Source organism: Suncus etruscus, chromosome 9 (genome assembly GCF_024139225.1).
Source record: "Suncus etruscus isolate mSunEtr1 chromosome 9, mSunEtr1.pri.cur, whole genome shotgun sequence".
NCBI lineage: Eukaryota > Metazoa > Chordata > Mammalia > Eulipotyphla > Soricidae > Suncus > Suncus etruscus.
The window spans coordinates 77,147,894-77,164,758 of NC_064856.1; the positions used below are offsets into that span (position 1 = coordinate 77,147,894).

At 39.0% G+C, this 16,865-nt stretch overlaps 1 protein-coding gene across 1 annotated transcript in view; it reads right to left on the bottom strand.

Annotated features, from left to right (window-relative positions):
* LGR4 (leucine rich repeat containing G protein-coupled receptor 4) overlaps positions 1 to 16,865 on the bottom strand; it is a 123,252-nt gene that overhangs the window by 18,662 nt on the left and 87,725 nt on the right. Inside the window, exons 3-6 of the mRNA XM_049780971.1 lie at positions 14,721 to 14,792; positions 13,418 to 13,489; positions 2,344 to 2,559; positions 1,301 to 1,372 (exon numbers count right to left, since the gene is read on the bottom strand). Of these exons, the coding sequence (XP_049636928.1) occupies positions 1,301 to 1,372; positions 2,344 to 2,559; positions 13,418 to 13,489; positions 14,721 to 14,792 (432 nt within the window). The remainder of the gene's footprint in view (positions 1 to 1,300; positions 1,373 to 2,343; positions 2,560 to 13,417; positions 13,490 to 14,720; positions 14,793 to 16,865) is intronic.

Below are 16,865 nucleotides of genomic sequence, written 5' to 3' on the forward strand. Positions count from 1 at the left end.
AGGAGTTCTGAGCACAGTCAGTTATGGCCCAAAACAAAATCAAAATCAAATGGAGAAAAGATAAGAAATAAAGCAATAAAATGAGGACCCTACTCTGGTATACACACCATAGAGTGATGCAAAATGAACTGAAACTAAAATTGTAAATACCTCTAACTACTAAAATCAACAAAAACATCCTAAGCAAAATGGAAAACTTGACTGCAATTACCAAAAGTAACCAGAAGAGTCGCACACAGTGTTAATATTAGCAAAGAAATTCATTTCATGAAATTAAACAACAAAAGAATTTTCTTATCCCCAGATTTAAATTAGAAGGGGGGGGTGGTTGGAACACACCTGGTGACACTCAGGGGTTACTCCTGAAATCACTCCTGGGCTTGGGGGACCATTTGAAAGTCGGGGATAGAACCCAGGTCTGTCCTGAGTCAGCCTCATGCAAGGCAAATGCCCTACTGCTGTACTATGGCTCTGGCCCCTAAAAAATTTTTTTATATAAAGTTAAAATTTACATGACTATCATCAATTTTAATCAAAAAAATTTTAAAGGTGAATAGTAGTACAGGGAGATATATTCACCAACTGTAGTTTAAGTTATGCAGCTATGAGACCCAGGTTTAATTTTTAGCAGTGCACACAATCCCTGAGTACTACTATAAGTAACAATTAAAAGAAATGGGGGGGGGGGGTGGCAATAGCACAGTGGGTAGGGAGGTTGCCTTGCATGCAGCCAGCCTGGTTCAATCTCCAGCATGCCATATGGTCTTCCAAACCTGATGGGAGTAATTTCTAAATGCAGAGCCAACAGTAACCCTTGAGAACCACTGGGTGTAGCCCAAAAGTGGATGGCTTGGTGTATAGAACAGCATTCAGTGTCCACTCTTTTGAGTGGACCAACAAACAGAAATAATAAATTGTAACTCATGTACAACTTTAAGATTGGCATTTGAATTATAGCTGTTATTTGATAGCAAGAATTTAGTCATGTTATTAAATCAATTAATAATAATCAGCTCATTTTTCGCTGTTTTTCTCACAATGAAATACATAAGTGTTGGGGCTGAAGAGATAGCACAGCGATAGGGTGTTTGCCTTGCAAGCTAATGACCCACGACCAAAGGTGGTTCGAACCCTGGTATCCTATATGGTCCCCTGTGCCTTCCAGGAGCAATTTCTGAGCAGCTAGCCAGGAGTAATCCCTGAGCGCAGCCAGATGTGTCCCCTTCCCACAAAACAAAAAATAATTACATATGTGTACTGTCAACATCACAATGTAACTCTAATATATGAAGAAACTTACAAGGTCTCCAAATTATCTAGTCCATCAAAACAGTGTTGACCCAGGCTTTTAATTTTATTATTATGCAGATGCCTATGGAGAGGGGAGAGAGAAAGATATTAAAATTACTTTCATATTACAGAGTAGTAAATTTCATGATTTTTTTTATAATTCTATACTGATACAGTTGAAAGGAAGGGTATACTGAACAATTGATATTTGACTGTTGGAAAATAAATAGAATTGAGTAGCTGCTTCCTGATATACACTGCAGACGTGTATAAGCAAGTGATGAGCCTTTAATAAAATGAAGAGAAACTTTGACAAGTTCTACTATGGCAGGTGAGGAAAATGGCACAATGTAAAGCAACTCAAAAACTAGTAGCACATTTGTAAAGAAATGCCACTTATTGGTGTTCAAGATTTTAAATATTGAAAGTGCAGAGGATAATCTGGCATTTGAATAGATGAGCTGCCCAAACCAAGAAATGTCGCTGAAACTTATTTTTTGCAAACATCTAAAAATAATTCCATTTAAAAACAACAACAATAAAATCATGGAAAACATTGCCTACTGGTCCAGGATTAGAGCTGTCAAGTGTTTTGTTTTCCCAAGTGTTTTACTGAATGGCTCAATGGCCATGTATTTTAGAGACGATTTAATAATTATTTACAGGTGCTAATTTTAAAAAAATATTCGACATTTATAGATTTTAAAGTCATATTTAATCTTGAAAAAGACAGAGAGACAATTTTGCCACACAGAAGCTCTTTGGAAGAATAATGAGTCTCTTTCATAATTTATCATAAAAAATCTGCTTTTGACCTCAAGTGAATAAACATAATTGCCATTTTAAAAGGTTACTGAGACCAGAGAAGTTGTATAGAGGCTAAGGCACTTGCCTTGCACACAATCAACCCAGGTTTGATACCCAGCATCCTAATACGTCCCCTGGCCCCCTCTGAGCACCACCAGGATTGAGCCCTGAGTACTGACAGCCAAGAATCAACCCTGAGGAGCTGAAAAAAAAAAAAGAAAAGTAAAATAAAAGATGGATACTTACAGAACCACCAAACTTGAAAGGTTGGTAAAGGCAAAGTCAGGGATGTTTGAGATTTTGTTGAGAGCTAAGGTCAGTGCCTGAAGAGTGGGCAGATTGCTTAGCGGGTGCACTGGCACCTCAGTCAGACTGTTGTCATCTAGCCACAAATGTCGCAACTGTGTAAGCCCCTCAAAACTGTCTTCAGGAACTGAGGTAATATGGTTGGCATCCAAACGCCTGACAGAAACAGAAAGACCAATGGTCAGTAACTACAGGAAGAGCCCAGTGCTCTGCATTCTCAAAAGCAAAAGGAGTTACATAAAGGATGGGGGCATCCCTGACAGTTTCACAAAAGCTTTTACTAGAATTTCTTTTAAAAATCAAACAAATTTTCCTAAGATCAATGTAGAGAAGTCAATAGTTTTTGTCCTTTATAACAAAGTGAAGTTCTCAAATATAAATCCCTCAAGCACCTCTGACTATGAGTAACTAAGCAGCAAATGGTATGTTTTAAAAAGAAAGGTGGGTGGAGAATAACCTTTTTAAAGCTCAAGTTAGACGTCTCAGAACAGATGCATCAGAAACTGCAGAAAAACATGAACAAATAAGTGCCTTACTTACCATTTTAAATTATATTTCATATTAAATTTAACTGCTATTTTTGCCTACAAGCATGGAAGAAAATATGAGTTTTTCCACTTGATTTTGTAGCAACAAATCACTTCCTCGTATTCTCAAAAACCTTTCATAAGTACCCTCAGTTAAGTTAAAAATACAGTATCATATATTGGCAAGCAACCTTTCATTGGCACAGCATTTTTTAAAGTAAAAGTCACTATTAATGGCAAAATGTCCATACTAAAAATAGATCAACATTAAGGATACCCTACCTATTCATATGAATTAAACTCCAGTCTAAACTCCTGGGGAAATTCTAAGCACTATTGTTGGCTGAACAAGATGTAATGCTTGTAATGATCTGTTCTCAGCACAAAGACATCTTTAGTATAATATGATGAGGAATAGTACCTGCCAGACAAATCTCAACATTCTTCAAAATCTCTAGCTGATAGAATCTTGCTACTTAATTTATAGCTTACAGGATGGGAGAGAATTAAAAGAACATGAAGAATTGATAAGAAGTCAAAATAATCTCATGTTTTTAAAGAAATCAAATCTGGCAGCTTTTGAGTTCAAGGGCTACTTGACTGTTAAGGCAGGTTTTTCTGTCACCTGTTTCCTTATTACTGCCCCAGCTTCAGTTCCTGCCATGATTGTCTTTTTCTCCTGTTAGCAACTAATAAAGTCTCTGCCCCAGAAGTTTCAGTTTCCTTATAGGAAGGTTTTCTGGGATCAATGTCCTTGCTCTTGGTAAGAGTTTGATGAGAGATTTCTTTCTAAGAGTCAAGATGCATGGAATATGCTCAAAAAAGGGAAGACTTTAGGAAACAGAGTAACTGCCTGACAAATTTGCTAACGGATTGGGTCTTATTTATTCCTCCAGTTTTCCAAAGCACACCTCTAAAATGAGAAAGACATGCATCCTCTCTATAGACAGGATTATGTTCTCCCCTCCACACAAACATATGCATACAATCTCAAGGCAATTCAATTCAGGGACAGAGATTGAATTTATACTCATCAGTTGATCACAAAGTGTAACTCAATAATTTATTTAACTTCAACTAAGAGCTAGCATACCTATCAAAATACTTTATGAATTTAAACCAAGCACCCTGTTTGTCCAAAAGATCAAACAATAAAAACAAAAAACATGAGCTATGTCTGTCCTCTGGAGACTAACATTCTAGAAAAAAGAGGCACATAAAATATAATCAACAAATTCTAAAATGATTCTAGACTGCTTAAAAATTACTTTGAAATAAACAAACAAGAACTGGAATAAAATTGTATAGGAAACAAGAGCTACTGAAAATGTACTAGTTAGGAAAAGTGTCACTAATAAGGTAGTATTTGGACTAAGACTCAGAAATGTAGAGGGAAAAGGACAGAGATGTTCTGGGGAAAGCAAATAGCCAGGGACTTAGTTGCAGAAACCAGCTGGGTGCGGTCCCAACAACTCTTAGACCCTGACCAGAAGGTCAGTGTGATTAGAACTCAGGAGGAAGGGAGTGGAGCCCAGAGAGGCTCAGCAAGGGGTAAAAACAGGAGGGACCAGATCATGAAGGTCAGGGAAGGGAGTTGGAGTATAAATTGAAGTCAGTCCCTCCCTAGTTTCTCAGTGTTACAGTGTTTTAAAAGCATAAATTACAAAAGTTGTGTGGATGGGCATTTCTATTTACCAAAATAACAAACATGCATCCCTAACATAAATACATTTATCCAAAGTAAGTTCTCACTCTAAAAGTATTTCAGTCAAAAAAAAAAAAAAAAGTATTTCAGTCAAATGTGATTCAAGTGAGAGAGACAGTACAGAGGGTAAGGACCTTACCTCCAACCCCCATTCAAGCCCCATCACCAACTATGATCCCCCAGGCATTGCCAGGAGTGATCCATGAGCACAGAAGTCAGCTTTGAACTGAATGTGGTCTAACTGCCTCTTCCCTATCCCAGAAAAGATATGATGCAATGCTATAAGGAGAACTGTCAGCATCTTTAAAACATGAGGTCAGAAATCTATACACCAAGTATTAACTGACCAAATTCTGTGCCATTAAAGTAAGATGCTGGCCTTAACATAGAGCAAGATAACCAGGTAAATTTAAGCTAAGAGAATAATAAAACTATATTCTGTGCAGAAGAGTAAACTAACAACTCAAAGACATGATTTTTCTGTGCTGAGAACACTACCAAATTGAAAGTCATATATAAATAATGAGATCAAAAGAAAGAACATAGGGAAAATGAAATCCTTAAATAAGAAGTTAAATGAGAAAAAGGATTTGTGGCAACTCAAATTGTTAATCCTCATGTGGGTGTTGGTGACACACCCATTAAAGTAAAGAAATGCTCTTAGACCCAGATCAATGTTTCTCAGAGAAATTGTCTTAGAACTGTGGCTTTGTACCAAGGACCTACATGATTAATATTCATCTTAACAGGGTAAGAAAAGTCTATAATTGATTCTTTTGGTGGATGTGGTAAAGACCTCAGATACCTCACAAAGTGGAGAGATTATATGAGCTTGGGTAAAGTATTCTTGTATTTAACCTATGGTAAGAGATGACTACTATATTATTTAAGTGTGCTTTAGTTATTAAAAGTGTACCGAATTCCACTACAATTTTGTCTTTAAAATACATTTCTCTTGAGGATGGAGCAATAACACAGTAGGCAGAATTTTTGCCTTGCATGTGGCCATCCCGGGTTCAATCCTTGGCATTCCATTTGATCCCTGAGTCTGCCGGGAGTAATTACTGAGCATAAGGCCAAAAGTAACCCCCCATTGTCACCAGGTGTGTCCCCCCCCCAAAAAAAAATATGTGTGTGTTTGTGCGTGTGTGTGTTCTTCTCTGACCTGAAGAAATAGCTCAATGCACAGAATACGTGATTTGCATGCAGGAGGGCCTGAGTTCAATCCCAGACACCACAAGTCCCATAGTGACCTGCAAACATCTGAGAACAGCAGAGAATAGCCCCCAAAGAACCACCAGGTATAGGGAGAAAGGTAGGGAAGAGAAGGAGGGAGGGAGGGAGGGAAGAGAAGGGAGGGAGGGAGGGAAGAGAAAGGAGGGAGGGAGGGAGGGAAGAGAAGGGAGGGAGGGAGGGAAGAGAAGGGAGGGAGGGAGGGAAGAGAAGGGAGGGAGGGAGGGAAGAGAAGGGAGAGAGGGAGGGAAGAGAAGGAAGGAAGGAAGGAAGAGAAGGAAGGAAGGAAGGAAGGAAGGAAGGAAGGAAGGAAGGAAGGAAGGAAGGAAGGAAGGAAGGAAGGAAGGAAGGAAGGAAGGAAGGAAGGAAGGAAGGAAGGAAGGACAGGCAAATAATAATGTACTGTTACTCTCTATTCTCAAAAGTGATTTGTTGTTCTTGTGTTTTGGGGGTCACTTCTAATGTTCTGGCTCAGTACTGGGAATCAAACTTGGGTTTCCTAAAAGCAAAGCATGTGCTAAACTCTTTGAGCTATCTCTCTAGCTCTAAATTCCTTTACCAGTCAATGTAAATATGATCTAGTGTAAGGGGGAAAATTCTAGTGAGAAAATAGTAACATGTCATCTTAATATCTTGCTCGGGGAATCCTTTAGCTAATAACTTGGATTTGTGGAAGGCTGTGTGTTATCTTTCAATTCATATCAACAATGCATTTTTGGATTTTAGAATTATCACACCCTTATAGCAAACCACTTCTGGTGAATTTCAACCCCTAATGAACTTTGCTCCTTTTAAGCAACACTTCAAAACCACAAGGAAATCTTTCATGTAATTCAGGTCTGAAGATCAGATTTTTAAACTGACTCAAGAGCTGATAAGAATGTTTTACACCAAGACAACATTTCAATTGTATCTAACTTGATTGCTACACCCACTTTGCTAACAAACTCATGAGCATTGACTTCTTAAACTGGCCTGCCATAGCTCCTTGTGTTTCTAATACATATAAGATCTCATTCTTTTTTTTGGCGGGTGGGGAGGATGCTGGGAATCAAAACCTGGAACTCATATATACAAGAAAAGTGTTCTATCTCTGCACCATGTTCCTGGCCCATCCACCACAATGTCCTTTTAAAATAGTTTTGATTTCTCTCCCAAACACATTTCATCTTAATGCTGAAAATTTTTTTCATGATACAACTTGCTCTGTGTGCACTGAGTACAGTAGTACACTTTTTATAAACATTATTTTAGGAGGAAAAAATTATTTCTGTGAAAGATGGCGTATCTAAATTTTCAATAAATGTCATTTGCACTTTAATATACTAGTTAACCACAGACCAGAATCTTTTCTAAGTTTTCTTTATAATTCATTTTTGTTTCAAACTTAAAAGGTTGGGTACCTAAAAGAGTACAGCAGGGTTAAGGTATTTGCCGTAAACAGGGCCAAGCCTTGTACCATGCACAGTGCTAGTATATCGTTCCGAGCATTGCCAGGAATAGTCCCTAAGCATTACAAGGTATAATACAAACCACTTGAGCCTACCCAAAACAAACAAAAAGAACAGTAAAAGAAAGAATACCAAAAAGTTGGGCCCAGAGAGATAGCACAGTGGTGTTTGCCTTACAAGCAGCTGATCCAGGACCAGAGGTGGTTGGTTCGAATCCCGGTGTCCCATATGGTCCCCCATGCCTGCCAGGAGCTATTTCTGAGCAGACAGCCAGGAGTAACCCCTGAGCATTGCCGGGTGTGCCCCCCCCCAAAAAAAAAAGAATACCAAAAAGTCTATTTTTACAGCTTTTAAATTAGGAAAAAATTCATTATTTTGATCACTAAGTGTTGAGAAACAATTCTGGGCCTAGTCTTAGAATTGGGTCTTGCAAACATTTGGTTACAGATTCAAAACCTACTTGCACTAAATGTGATCCTGACAGCTCTGCTGCCTGTGATTCCTGATGCCACATTTCAGCCACACCACAGTGAGGTGTGTCTAACTACTAACTACTTCAGAGTGCAGCCATTGACAAACACAACTGAAAAGATGTCTGAGCAATTCAGCCAGGACAAGTAATCTCTAGTGAGCACTCGTGTGAGCACTATAGCAACCTCCCCAGAGCACCCATGGCCATCATAACAAATGTGCTTTCACTGAAAGTGTAAGCAGTGAGCACTGCTTTTAAAGGAATGCATCCCTCTGAAGAACCATCCAAACTCCAATTAACGAGTAGCACAGCTGGAAGTGTGTGCAACCACTATTTCAGCAATATTAATAAACATCAGCAACAAGGGATGGGGAGGGAGGGAGGGAGGGAGGGAGGGAGGGAGGGAGGGAGGGAAGGAAGGAAGGAAGGAAGGAAGGAAGGAAGGAAGGAAGGAAGGAAGGAAGGAAGGAAGGAAGGAAGGAAGGAAGGAAGGAAGGAAGGAAGGAAGGAAGGAAGAAGTCTCCTGAACTTTCCAACAGTGATTCCTAGCACAGGAATCAGTCAGGAATGTTCCAAAAACCAAAATATTAATAATAATAACATTAACAATATTAAATTAAAAATTTTAAGGACTAGTGTAACTCCATCCTGGATTTAGGTATAGCTACCTGAGACCCACCCAGGGAGGGGTTTTGGGAACCAGATATTATGTGTGACCTTACCTGCAAGACCCGCCCATTCCTGGGAGGGGTCTTGGAAATGGTAGATAAGCCTTTGAGCCAGGGCATTAGGAGTTTCTGCCCTGCTGGGCTCTCTGGCTTTTGGGTCTTTGACTTTTTGGTCTTTGACCAGCATGAAGGTCAAAGGAAGATGGCTGAAAGGAATTAAGATGCAGGGTAGCTAAGAATGGCTGAATGCTTGAAAGGTTATGAGATAGGCCACACACATGTGGTGAATAGGGCATGAATAAAGTTGATGCTTCCTGATGCCTGCCTGTGAGTGAGTTCAATACCCGTCGCTTTCCTGGACCCCAGACCCGCCGGTTCATGGGGGATGAAGCCACGTGGCCGGGGCCCAAGGACAAAGGCCTCCATCCTTCACCATCCATCGCCATCCACCTCAATCTTTAATTATTTAATACAACAGACAAGTTCTACAGGAACTCTATAACAAGGTCGTAAAATGAATTAATTATAAAAGAAAGTGAGACTGAATTTCAATGGACATTGGACACTGAAGTGTGAAGGAGGTTGAGCTTAAGCAGCTATCTGAGAGCATCCGTCTGACATGAGTTAGGATGTAGCAACAGCCTTGTCACACTTCCTGAAAGGAACCACGTCATTTTTTTGAAAATGCCTACTTGGAATGGAATCTATATTGTGGCAAATAACAAATTCTACTGTTCCATTACTTGACTTTCTGGTGACTTGAGCTACCTCATTTATGTCTATTTTAAAGTAAGACAGCATTTTAAACTTAAGATCAATTGACCGATACCCCAGATACTCCAGTTATGATAGTCAATACATTTAAAGTTTAACTTTTACAACATGCAATACACTTTATTGTACATATTTTCATTTTTACATTCACTTCCCATAACACTGGAATATCTAATCTAAAATCAAAAAATAAACTTCAATTTAAAATTATCAATGTCACACTTGGTGCAGGTAGAAGTAGTTTTCTAGAAGCAGATGAGACAAGCATTTTCATGTAAGTCTTCTATAATGCACACAGTTCTTTAAATAAAATTTTCTTTAGGGACTGGAGCCATAGCACAGTGGGGAGGGCATTTGCCTTATATGCAGCTGACCCAGGTTGGGTCCTCCACACCTAACAGGAACAATTTCTGAGTGCAGAGCCAGGAGTACCCCCTGAGTGCTACCTGGTATGTACTCCTCTCAAAAAAAGTATATTTATACTTATTTACTTGTTTGTTTGCAGTAAGAGTATTTGAACCCAAACCTTAATTTAACCTTAGAGCATGCACTCTATTGCTGAGCTATGCCCATAGTCTAAACACTTATTTTAAAGGTACTTAAATAAAAGACAGAATAGGGGCCGGAGAGATAGCATGGAGGTAAGGCATTTGCCTTTCATGCAGAAGGATGGTGGTTTGAATCCTGGCATCCCATATGGTCCCCTGAGTCTGCCAGGAGCAATTTCTGAGCATAGAGCCAGGAGTAACCCCTGAGCGCTGCCGAGTGTACAAAAAAAAAAAAAAAAAAAAAGACAGAACAAACAAAACTAAGGGACAAATTAGGACACAAATATCTAATGTAGTTAAAAGCAGACTTCATAACTCAGAATACGAAGTAACAACTTTTATTCAGAGTGATTTTCAAAACTTCCATAACCATGAAAAATAGCCAGGGAAACTGTTTAAAATATATAGCTTCCTGGGCTAGGGCTGTAACTCAAGAAGTAGATCTTGTCCTCGCATGTGAGAGACAGTAGGGTGTCCTGAGCTCTGTCAAAATGTCAAAATGAGCCATCCCAAAATAAAGGAAAAATGAAGTTTCTTGGATCCTAATTTTAAAGGAAAAGCCTTACTTGAAGGGCCTGGCAGAGCAATCTGCATTTTTGTTTCTTTCCTTATGAGTCCAAGTGCCACAATGAACAATACCCTTGTTTGACCGTATTTAATATTAGGATAGAATCTAAAGCAGTCAAAGTACATACTCATTTTTTGAGTCAAATAGCAAATTCACAAGTTTTCTTGTTTTGTTTTTGTTTATTTGAGCCTCCCAAATAGAACTCCAAGGGCTCATGAGCCACTGTGAGTGATACACAATGAAAAAGGGCAGATGGCTCAGTGGATAAGCCTGGGTTGGAGGGCTTACACACCACATACTCAGTAGGCTCTAGGTCAATATTCAGGGGTGTTTAAGAGACCATTTGATGCCAGACTTGGAACTTGAATCCTGGCATATGCCAGGCATGTACATGGCTACTGAGCTATCCTTCTGAGACCAAAGGTTCCTTGTGTACTCAGGCCACAAGATACCAGGGATAGAATGCAGCCTTCCTGCTATAAAGGATGCACTCTAAACAACTAAGCCAACTCAATAGCTCCCTTAAAAAAAAAAACTTGAAAGAATTGTCAGTCATAGAGACAGTCTGGGAGTGGAGGTCAGGTGTAGGGAAAAGAGGGAAACTGGGGAAATAGATGGTTGGAAATAAACACTGGTGAAGGGATGGGTGTTGAATATCGTATGATCAAAAGTCAACTATAAGCAAAATTTTAACCCTGTATCTCACAATGTTTTAATTAAAATTTTTTTTAAAAAGGAAAGAAGGGGCCAAAGAGATAGCACAGCGGTAGGGCGTTTGCCTTGCCCAGGTTCGATTCCTGGCATCACAGGAGTGATTTCTGAGCACAGAGTCAGGAGTAGTAACCCATGAGCACTGCTAAATGTGGCCCAAAAACAACAACAACAACAAAAAAAAAAAAAGGAGGAAAAGAAAACGTCTTTATTCCTTTCAAACATTCCCTTCACTTAGCCATGCTAAGAGGAAAACAAGTAATTAAAAAATGACCAAATTAATATTAATTAAACCCACAAAGGTAAGCACTTACTACATATCAAATATTGCAAATGTGTTTTTTATGCATTAAAATAAGTAATGGTAAAAAACTATGGTCCAGAGAAGTTTAAGTAATTTACCTACCTCACACAACTAGGAGATACCATAAAGGAAATGGCTTGGATCAAGAAATGGGCTAGACTAGATTGGCTTGGGTCAAGATTCTACCTAACCTAAACTTACCTGAACTTTAAAGAATATGAAAAATTCTGAGATAAATATGCAAAAAAAAATTTCTTAATATTGGCAAAAGTCTAATTATAAAAACTTCAATTTATTACAGATTCCTGGCCTTTTTGTTTACTATGTCCTAAACAAACTCTACTAGAAATTTTTATGGAACCATTAACTTCCCCTAGTCCCTCACCCCTTGCCAAATAGCTATAGCAATTCTAAGAAAAAAGAAGTGTAGTACTGTGTATTTTTGATTTTGTATTACACTATAATACACTATAGGAATACTGCATGCACTGGAATAAGGATGGACCAATGAAATAAAATCGAGTCCTTAGAGAAACTCAAACTTATGGACAATTTAGGGCTCAAGAGATATAAAACAACTAGCAGTGAACTTGCCTTTCAAGTGACCAACCTGGGTTCAATTCCTGGCATCCCAGTAGGTCCCCTGATTCAAACCTCGTCAGTAATGAGTGATCCCTTAGCACAGAATAAGAAATAAGTCCTGAGCATTGCTAGATATGCTCTCCCATATAAAATTTTTCAGTTAATTTATGACAAAGGAGCTAAGTACATGAAATGGAGTTTTGTTTTGTTTTTAAAAAAAGTTTCTTTAACACCTGCAGTTGAAAAAAACTCCCACAGCATAGAGCCTAGAAATAGCCCTGAGCACCACTGGATATGCCCCGCCTCCTCAAAAGATTTTGAAGACAGTTAATTTATGACAAAGGAGCTAAGAACATGAAATAGAGTATGAAAAGTTTCTTTAATGGGATTGATAAAACTGAAATAGCTATAAATTTAAAATGAAGCTGGAGGGGCTGGAGCTGTTAACAGCTACAGCTAACAGCTGTACAATTGTTAGGGTTTTTGCCTTACATACTGCTTACCTAGGTTCAATGCATCCCATATGGTTCCCTGAGCCCTAATAGAAGCGATCCCTGAGTACACAATCAGAATTAAGTCCTGAGCACTGTTTGGTGTGACCCAAACAACAACAACAACAAGAAAAATAAAGCTGGACTCTAGTTCACACCATTAATAATGAATATATATGACAGAAAACAGCTATTGCTTATAGAAATGTGGAAAAAAAGGAACCATCATTCACAACTGACAATTGTAGTCAGTTTGTTCTCATCGTTAGCAGCATAAATAGAAACCTCTTTTTGGCTGTCTCTTAACTATCATGACACCAGACAACAGACTACTGCACATAATATTGGGTACAAAGAGCTAATGATTACAAGCCACAGACAGACTCATGAAAGCAAAGCTGGTCCTGCACGCCTATTGTTCTCTCCATCTTTCTGAGATTAATGAGAAGGGAAACAGAATCACCTTCTTCACTTTCATCAAAAGGCATTTCAGTGAGAGCTGGCCATCTTCATTTTTGTCCCAGACAAGAAATGTAAGTAAGTCTCCTTTTGGGAGACCAGAAAGATCATATAGTGGGTAAGGCCTTTTGCATGCAGCCAACCCCACTTCAATCCCTAGATACCACCAGGACTGACCCTGAACCAGAGCCAGGGGTAGCCCCTGTGCACTGTCAGTTTTGGCTTCCAAATTCCCCCAAATAAAAATATTAGATCTTGGAGCCAGAGAGATAGCACAGCGGTTAAGCATTTGCCTTGCATGCAGAAGGACACAGTTCGAATCCCAGCATCCCATATGGTCCCCTGAGCCTGCCAGGGGGCAATTTCTGAGCATAGAGCCAGGAGTAGCCTCTGAGCGCTGCCGGGTGTGACCCAAAAATCAAAAAAAGAAAAAAAATTAAATCTCTTTCCAGTTCTTTATGTGTTACCATCCAGCAGTCTCTCTATAATTAACAACTGCAGAAAACCAAAAGGCTACTCACAGCGACTGCAAAGCACTCAGTCCTCGAATGGCTTCACTGGGCACAGTTTTCAACTGATTGTTTTGAAGGGTTCTGGAAGAAAATTTTTGTTAGTGTATTATAAACAAGCTATGTCTCCCCCCCCCCTTTTCCCCTCTGAAAACAATTCAGAGCCCTCCTCCCCAACCCACACAGAAAATGAGGATGCAGTGATTCAGGTGGAAAGTACCCAAGAAGAGAATTGCAGATAGAGCAAAGAACATTTGTAAATGCTAACAATGAAACCCAGGCTATAGTCCCAAGCCACCTCCAAAAACAGACCTGCTGGGCAACCTTCATTTCCAGGGGTTGTTTCATGCTTGGGAATTAAGGACCCCTAATTAATTACTCATCACCTCATTACTGCTAATGTTAATTGGGAGGTATAACAAGTTAACTGAGAGGTATAATAAGCACATCTATTGGGATCCCTTAATGCTTTTTAAACTAGAATAAAGCAGACCCCAGAAATACAGACATTAGGTAAAGCTAATTTTGTCAAGAGAAGGACAGACACTGAGCTCTAAGGAAGTAGCAGCTAAGTTTTTATTGAACACAAATGCCAAAGAAGAAACAGAGCTCTAATTAACTAATAAATAATGATTAGGGTCTGGAGAATGGAGGCCCAGATCAAGACTGAAAATAAAATCCTTATCATTTCTGCCTAATGTCATTCGTAGTACTGCCTGGCATGAATTATGAATGCAAAAATGGAGCAGAAAAGGGCTCATTTAAAGTTCATAAAATTGGAGCAGATCAGTAAGTTGCTAGGTTGAAGCAGAAGAACTGCTTGCTGGTCATCAGTTCACCTGCTTGCAAAGCTTCAGAGTGCAAACTCCAGCCCACTGCCAGGAGATGATTTTCTTTCCCTCTTAGGCTAAATAAGAGGTGTCTCAATTTCCTTTCACTAAAAAATGATTTCAGCATTTGCAGCTCTTTTAAGCTCTTCCTGTTTAAAGCTTCAGCCAATTCAAAGTTCTTGCAACTATGAAGTAAACAGAAAACTACCTATACAGTTTAAGTATAATTCTGCTGTATTATTTAGCCCCACAAAATGCCTAACATTTCAATTTTCTGCACTGGAGGTCAGAATACTGATTGTTTGGATTTTAAATTCAGTTCTCTAAACCCATTTGCTCTAGCCTCCCACACTATCTGTGGGCCACTCCTTAAATCTTTTAATCCTGAACTAAAAGAAACTGTGCTTAACCTAGCTCCAAGCATGTTGACTATGCAGAAAGAAAATACACAGCCAGCTGTGAAACTCTAAAATTGCATTACTTACAGAACTTTGAGTTCTTTCAATCCAGACAAGGCCTTTGGGTGGATAAAAGAAAGGTCGTTGCCAGCCAATCGTCTAGAAAAACAAAGTAGCAAGGGAGGAAAAAAAAATAGTAATTCAGACTCTTAAAATTCAGAACTCACAATGACCCAATGTGCAATTAAAGCCCTATGTTAAACATTTCTCAAGTCTATCTGACATTAAACATGGACTTAAACCCTAGCTAAAGTGATCCCAAGATTCTTCCAAGGAGATAAATGTCTCTAGAATTTTTTTTAACTCCCAATACAATCATTTAAACAGACACATTTTTATTCTGGTGAGGTCAAGCAAGCCAAAACACATTAAACCAAATTAAGTCTGCTATTCATGGTCACTCTGCAGCTTGCAGTGTTTTCCAAGTGCCTCATAAATACAGACTACTGGTCAGCAAGCAGGAGTGTTTATACATATCAGAGTGAACCAATCCCTCTGGGAGCAATGCCTTTGGGAGGCAAGAAAGTCCTCTCTCTCTAAAAACCAAGGGCAGCACATTCCATGTGCAACACAGGCAAAAAGTGCATATTGTTATAAGATGATAAGCCGAACTTTCCAAACCAACATCTATAATTTTTAATAAATATTTTCCTAAAGAAAATAAAGTGATAAAAGAAGGATTAAAGGGGAGTAGGGAAAAAAACAAAAATTCCTTGTGTCCTTTTCTAAGAAATCTGTGTATGGTTCTCTGTCTGTCTGTCTCTGCATAAGCTCTAGCCTGTTCAACACTCTGCACTTTGCATACATTTTATGAGTAGTCGGAACTAGAACCAAACTCGTATAAGTAACACAGAAAGATCAACTGAAGGAAAGATTTCAATTATTTTTAAAATGTAGTTTCTGGGATAGGAGTGAATCTGCCTTTGAGCCATCTTTCCAGCTCTACTCTGCTGCATACTTTCACACTTTCCACAACCCAGACTCACAACAGCTGACTTTGAATGTAAAAGGGAAAATTGGCTCTTGCTTCCAAAGGTTCACCATATATAAATGAAGGATTGGAAATGACAGTTTTAAGTCCTCCTCAGTGTTTTTAGTTTATGGATATTTCTCAACAAATTTTGGGTAATGGGGTGAGTTGAGCTACACCTGGCAATGCTTTTGTCTCAATGCTCAGCATTCACTCCTGGCAGTGTGTAGGGGATCGTATATCATGTGGGGGTCCAAACCAGAGCCAGAAGTATGCAAGTCAAGCATCCTAACCCCTGTACTATCTCTCTATGGCCCCATCTTGGTTCTAGACTAGACAACTTCACTCTGACATTCTTAAGTGCTTCACCCCCAAACCCCTAGATACTCAACTTCAGAACTATCTTCTATGAAAAGTCTGTTCTTATGAGTAAACCCCATGTGTCAATTCTTAACACTCAAGATCAAACTTAGTCACAGGTTTCTTTAAATTGAACATATCTAGTATGTTCATCGCATAAGCCTAGTACAAATGCTGCCAAGAACAGGGTGTGAATCTCACACTTAGGTTACCACCTGGCAACAGGTCAGCTCATTAAGCAGAAACCACATTCTCATAATTTTCTCAACAGAGCTGTCCATTCACACATCACAATGAGCATCCCATAATCTATCTTCACAGGCTCAAAGCAAACCTTCTTTAGGGACCCTCTGCACCCCAGGCCAACTAATTCAATTGATAATATAGAGTCATGTTGTTTATAAGCTCATATTTTCAAAGAACAAATTATACCTCAGAGACCTTGAGTAGTTGTCCCTCAGAACCTCAAAGTCTCATTCTACCATGGCTATTTCTCCAAGGTGTAAGAAAATCCAGTCTGAATCAACTCAAGTCCATCTAAAGATAGACTATTAGCAGACCAAGACCAAGATTTACAGAATTACTATTTTTTTCTGTCTCTAATACTAGTCTCCATCTTTTTTAATTTTTCTTGAGGGTGTTATTTTATCAAGTAATAAGGGAGGGAGGGAAGGAAGGAAGGAAGGAAGGAAGGAAGGAAGGAAGGAAGGAAGGAAGGAAGGAAGGAAGGAAGGAAGAAAGTCATACTGGTGAAAATATAAACATTTTTTGTCCAAATCTTGTTCTCCTTGTAAGCCATGGGAAAACTAATCTAACTTCAAAATGTGTCCTCACTCCATTAC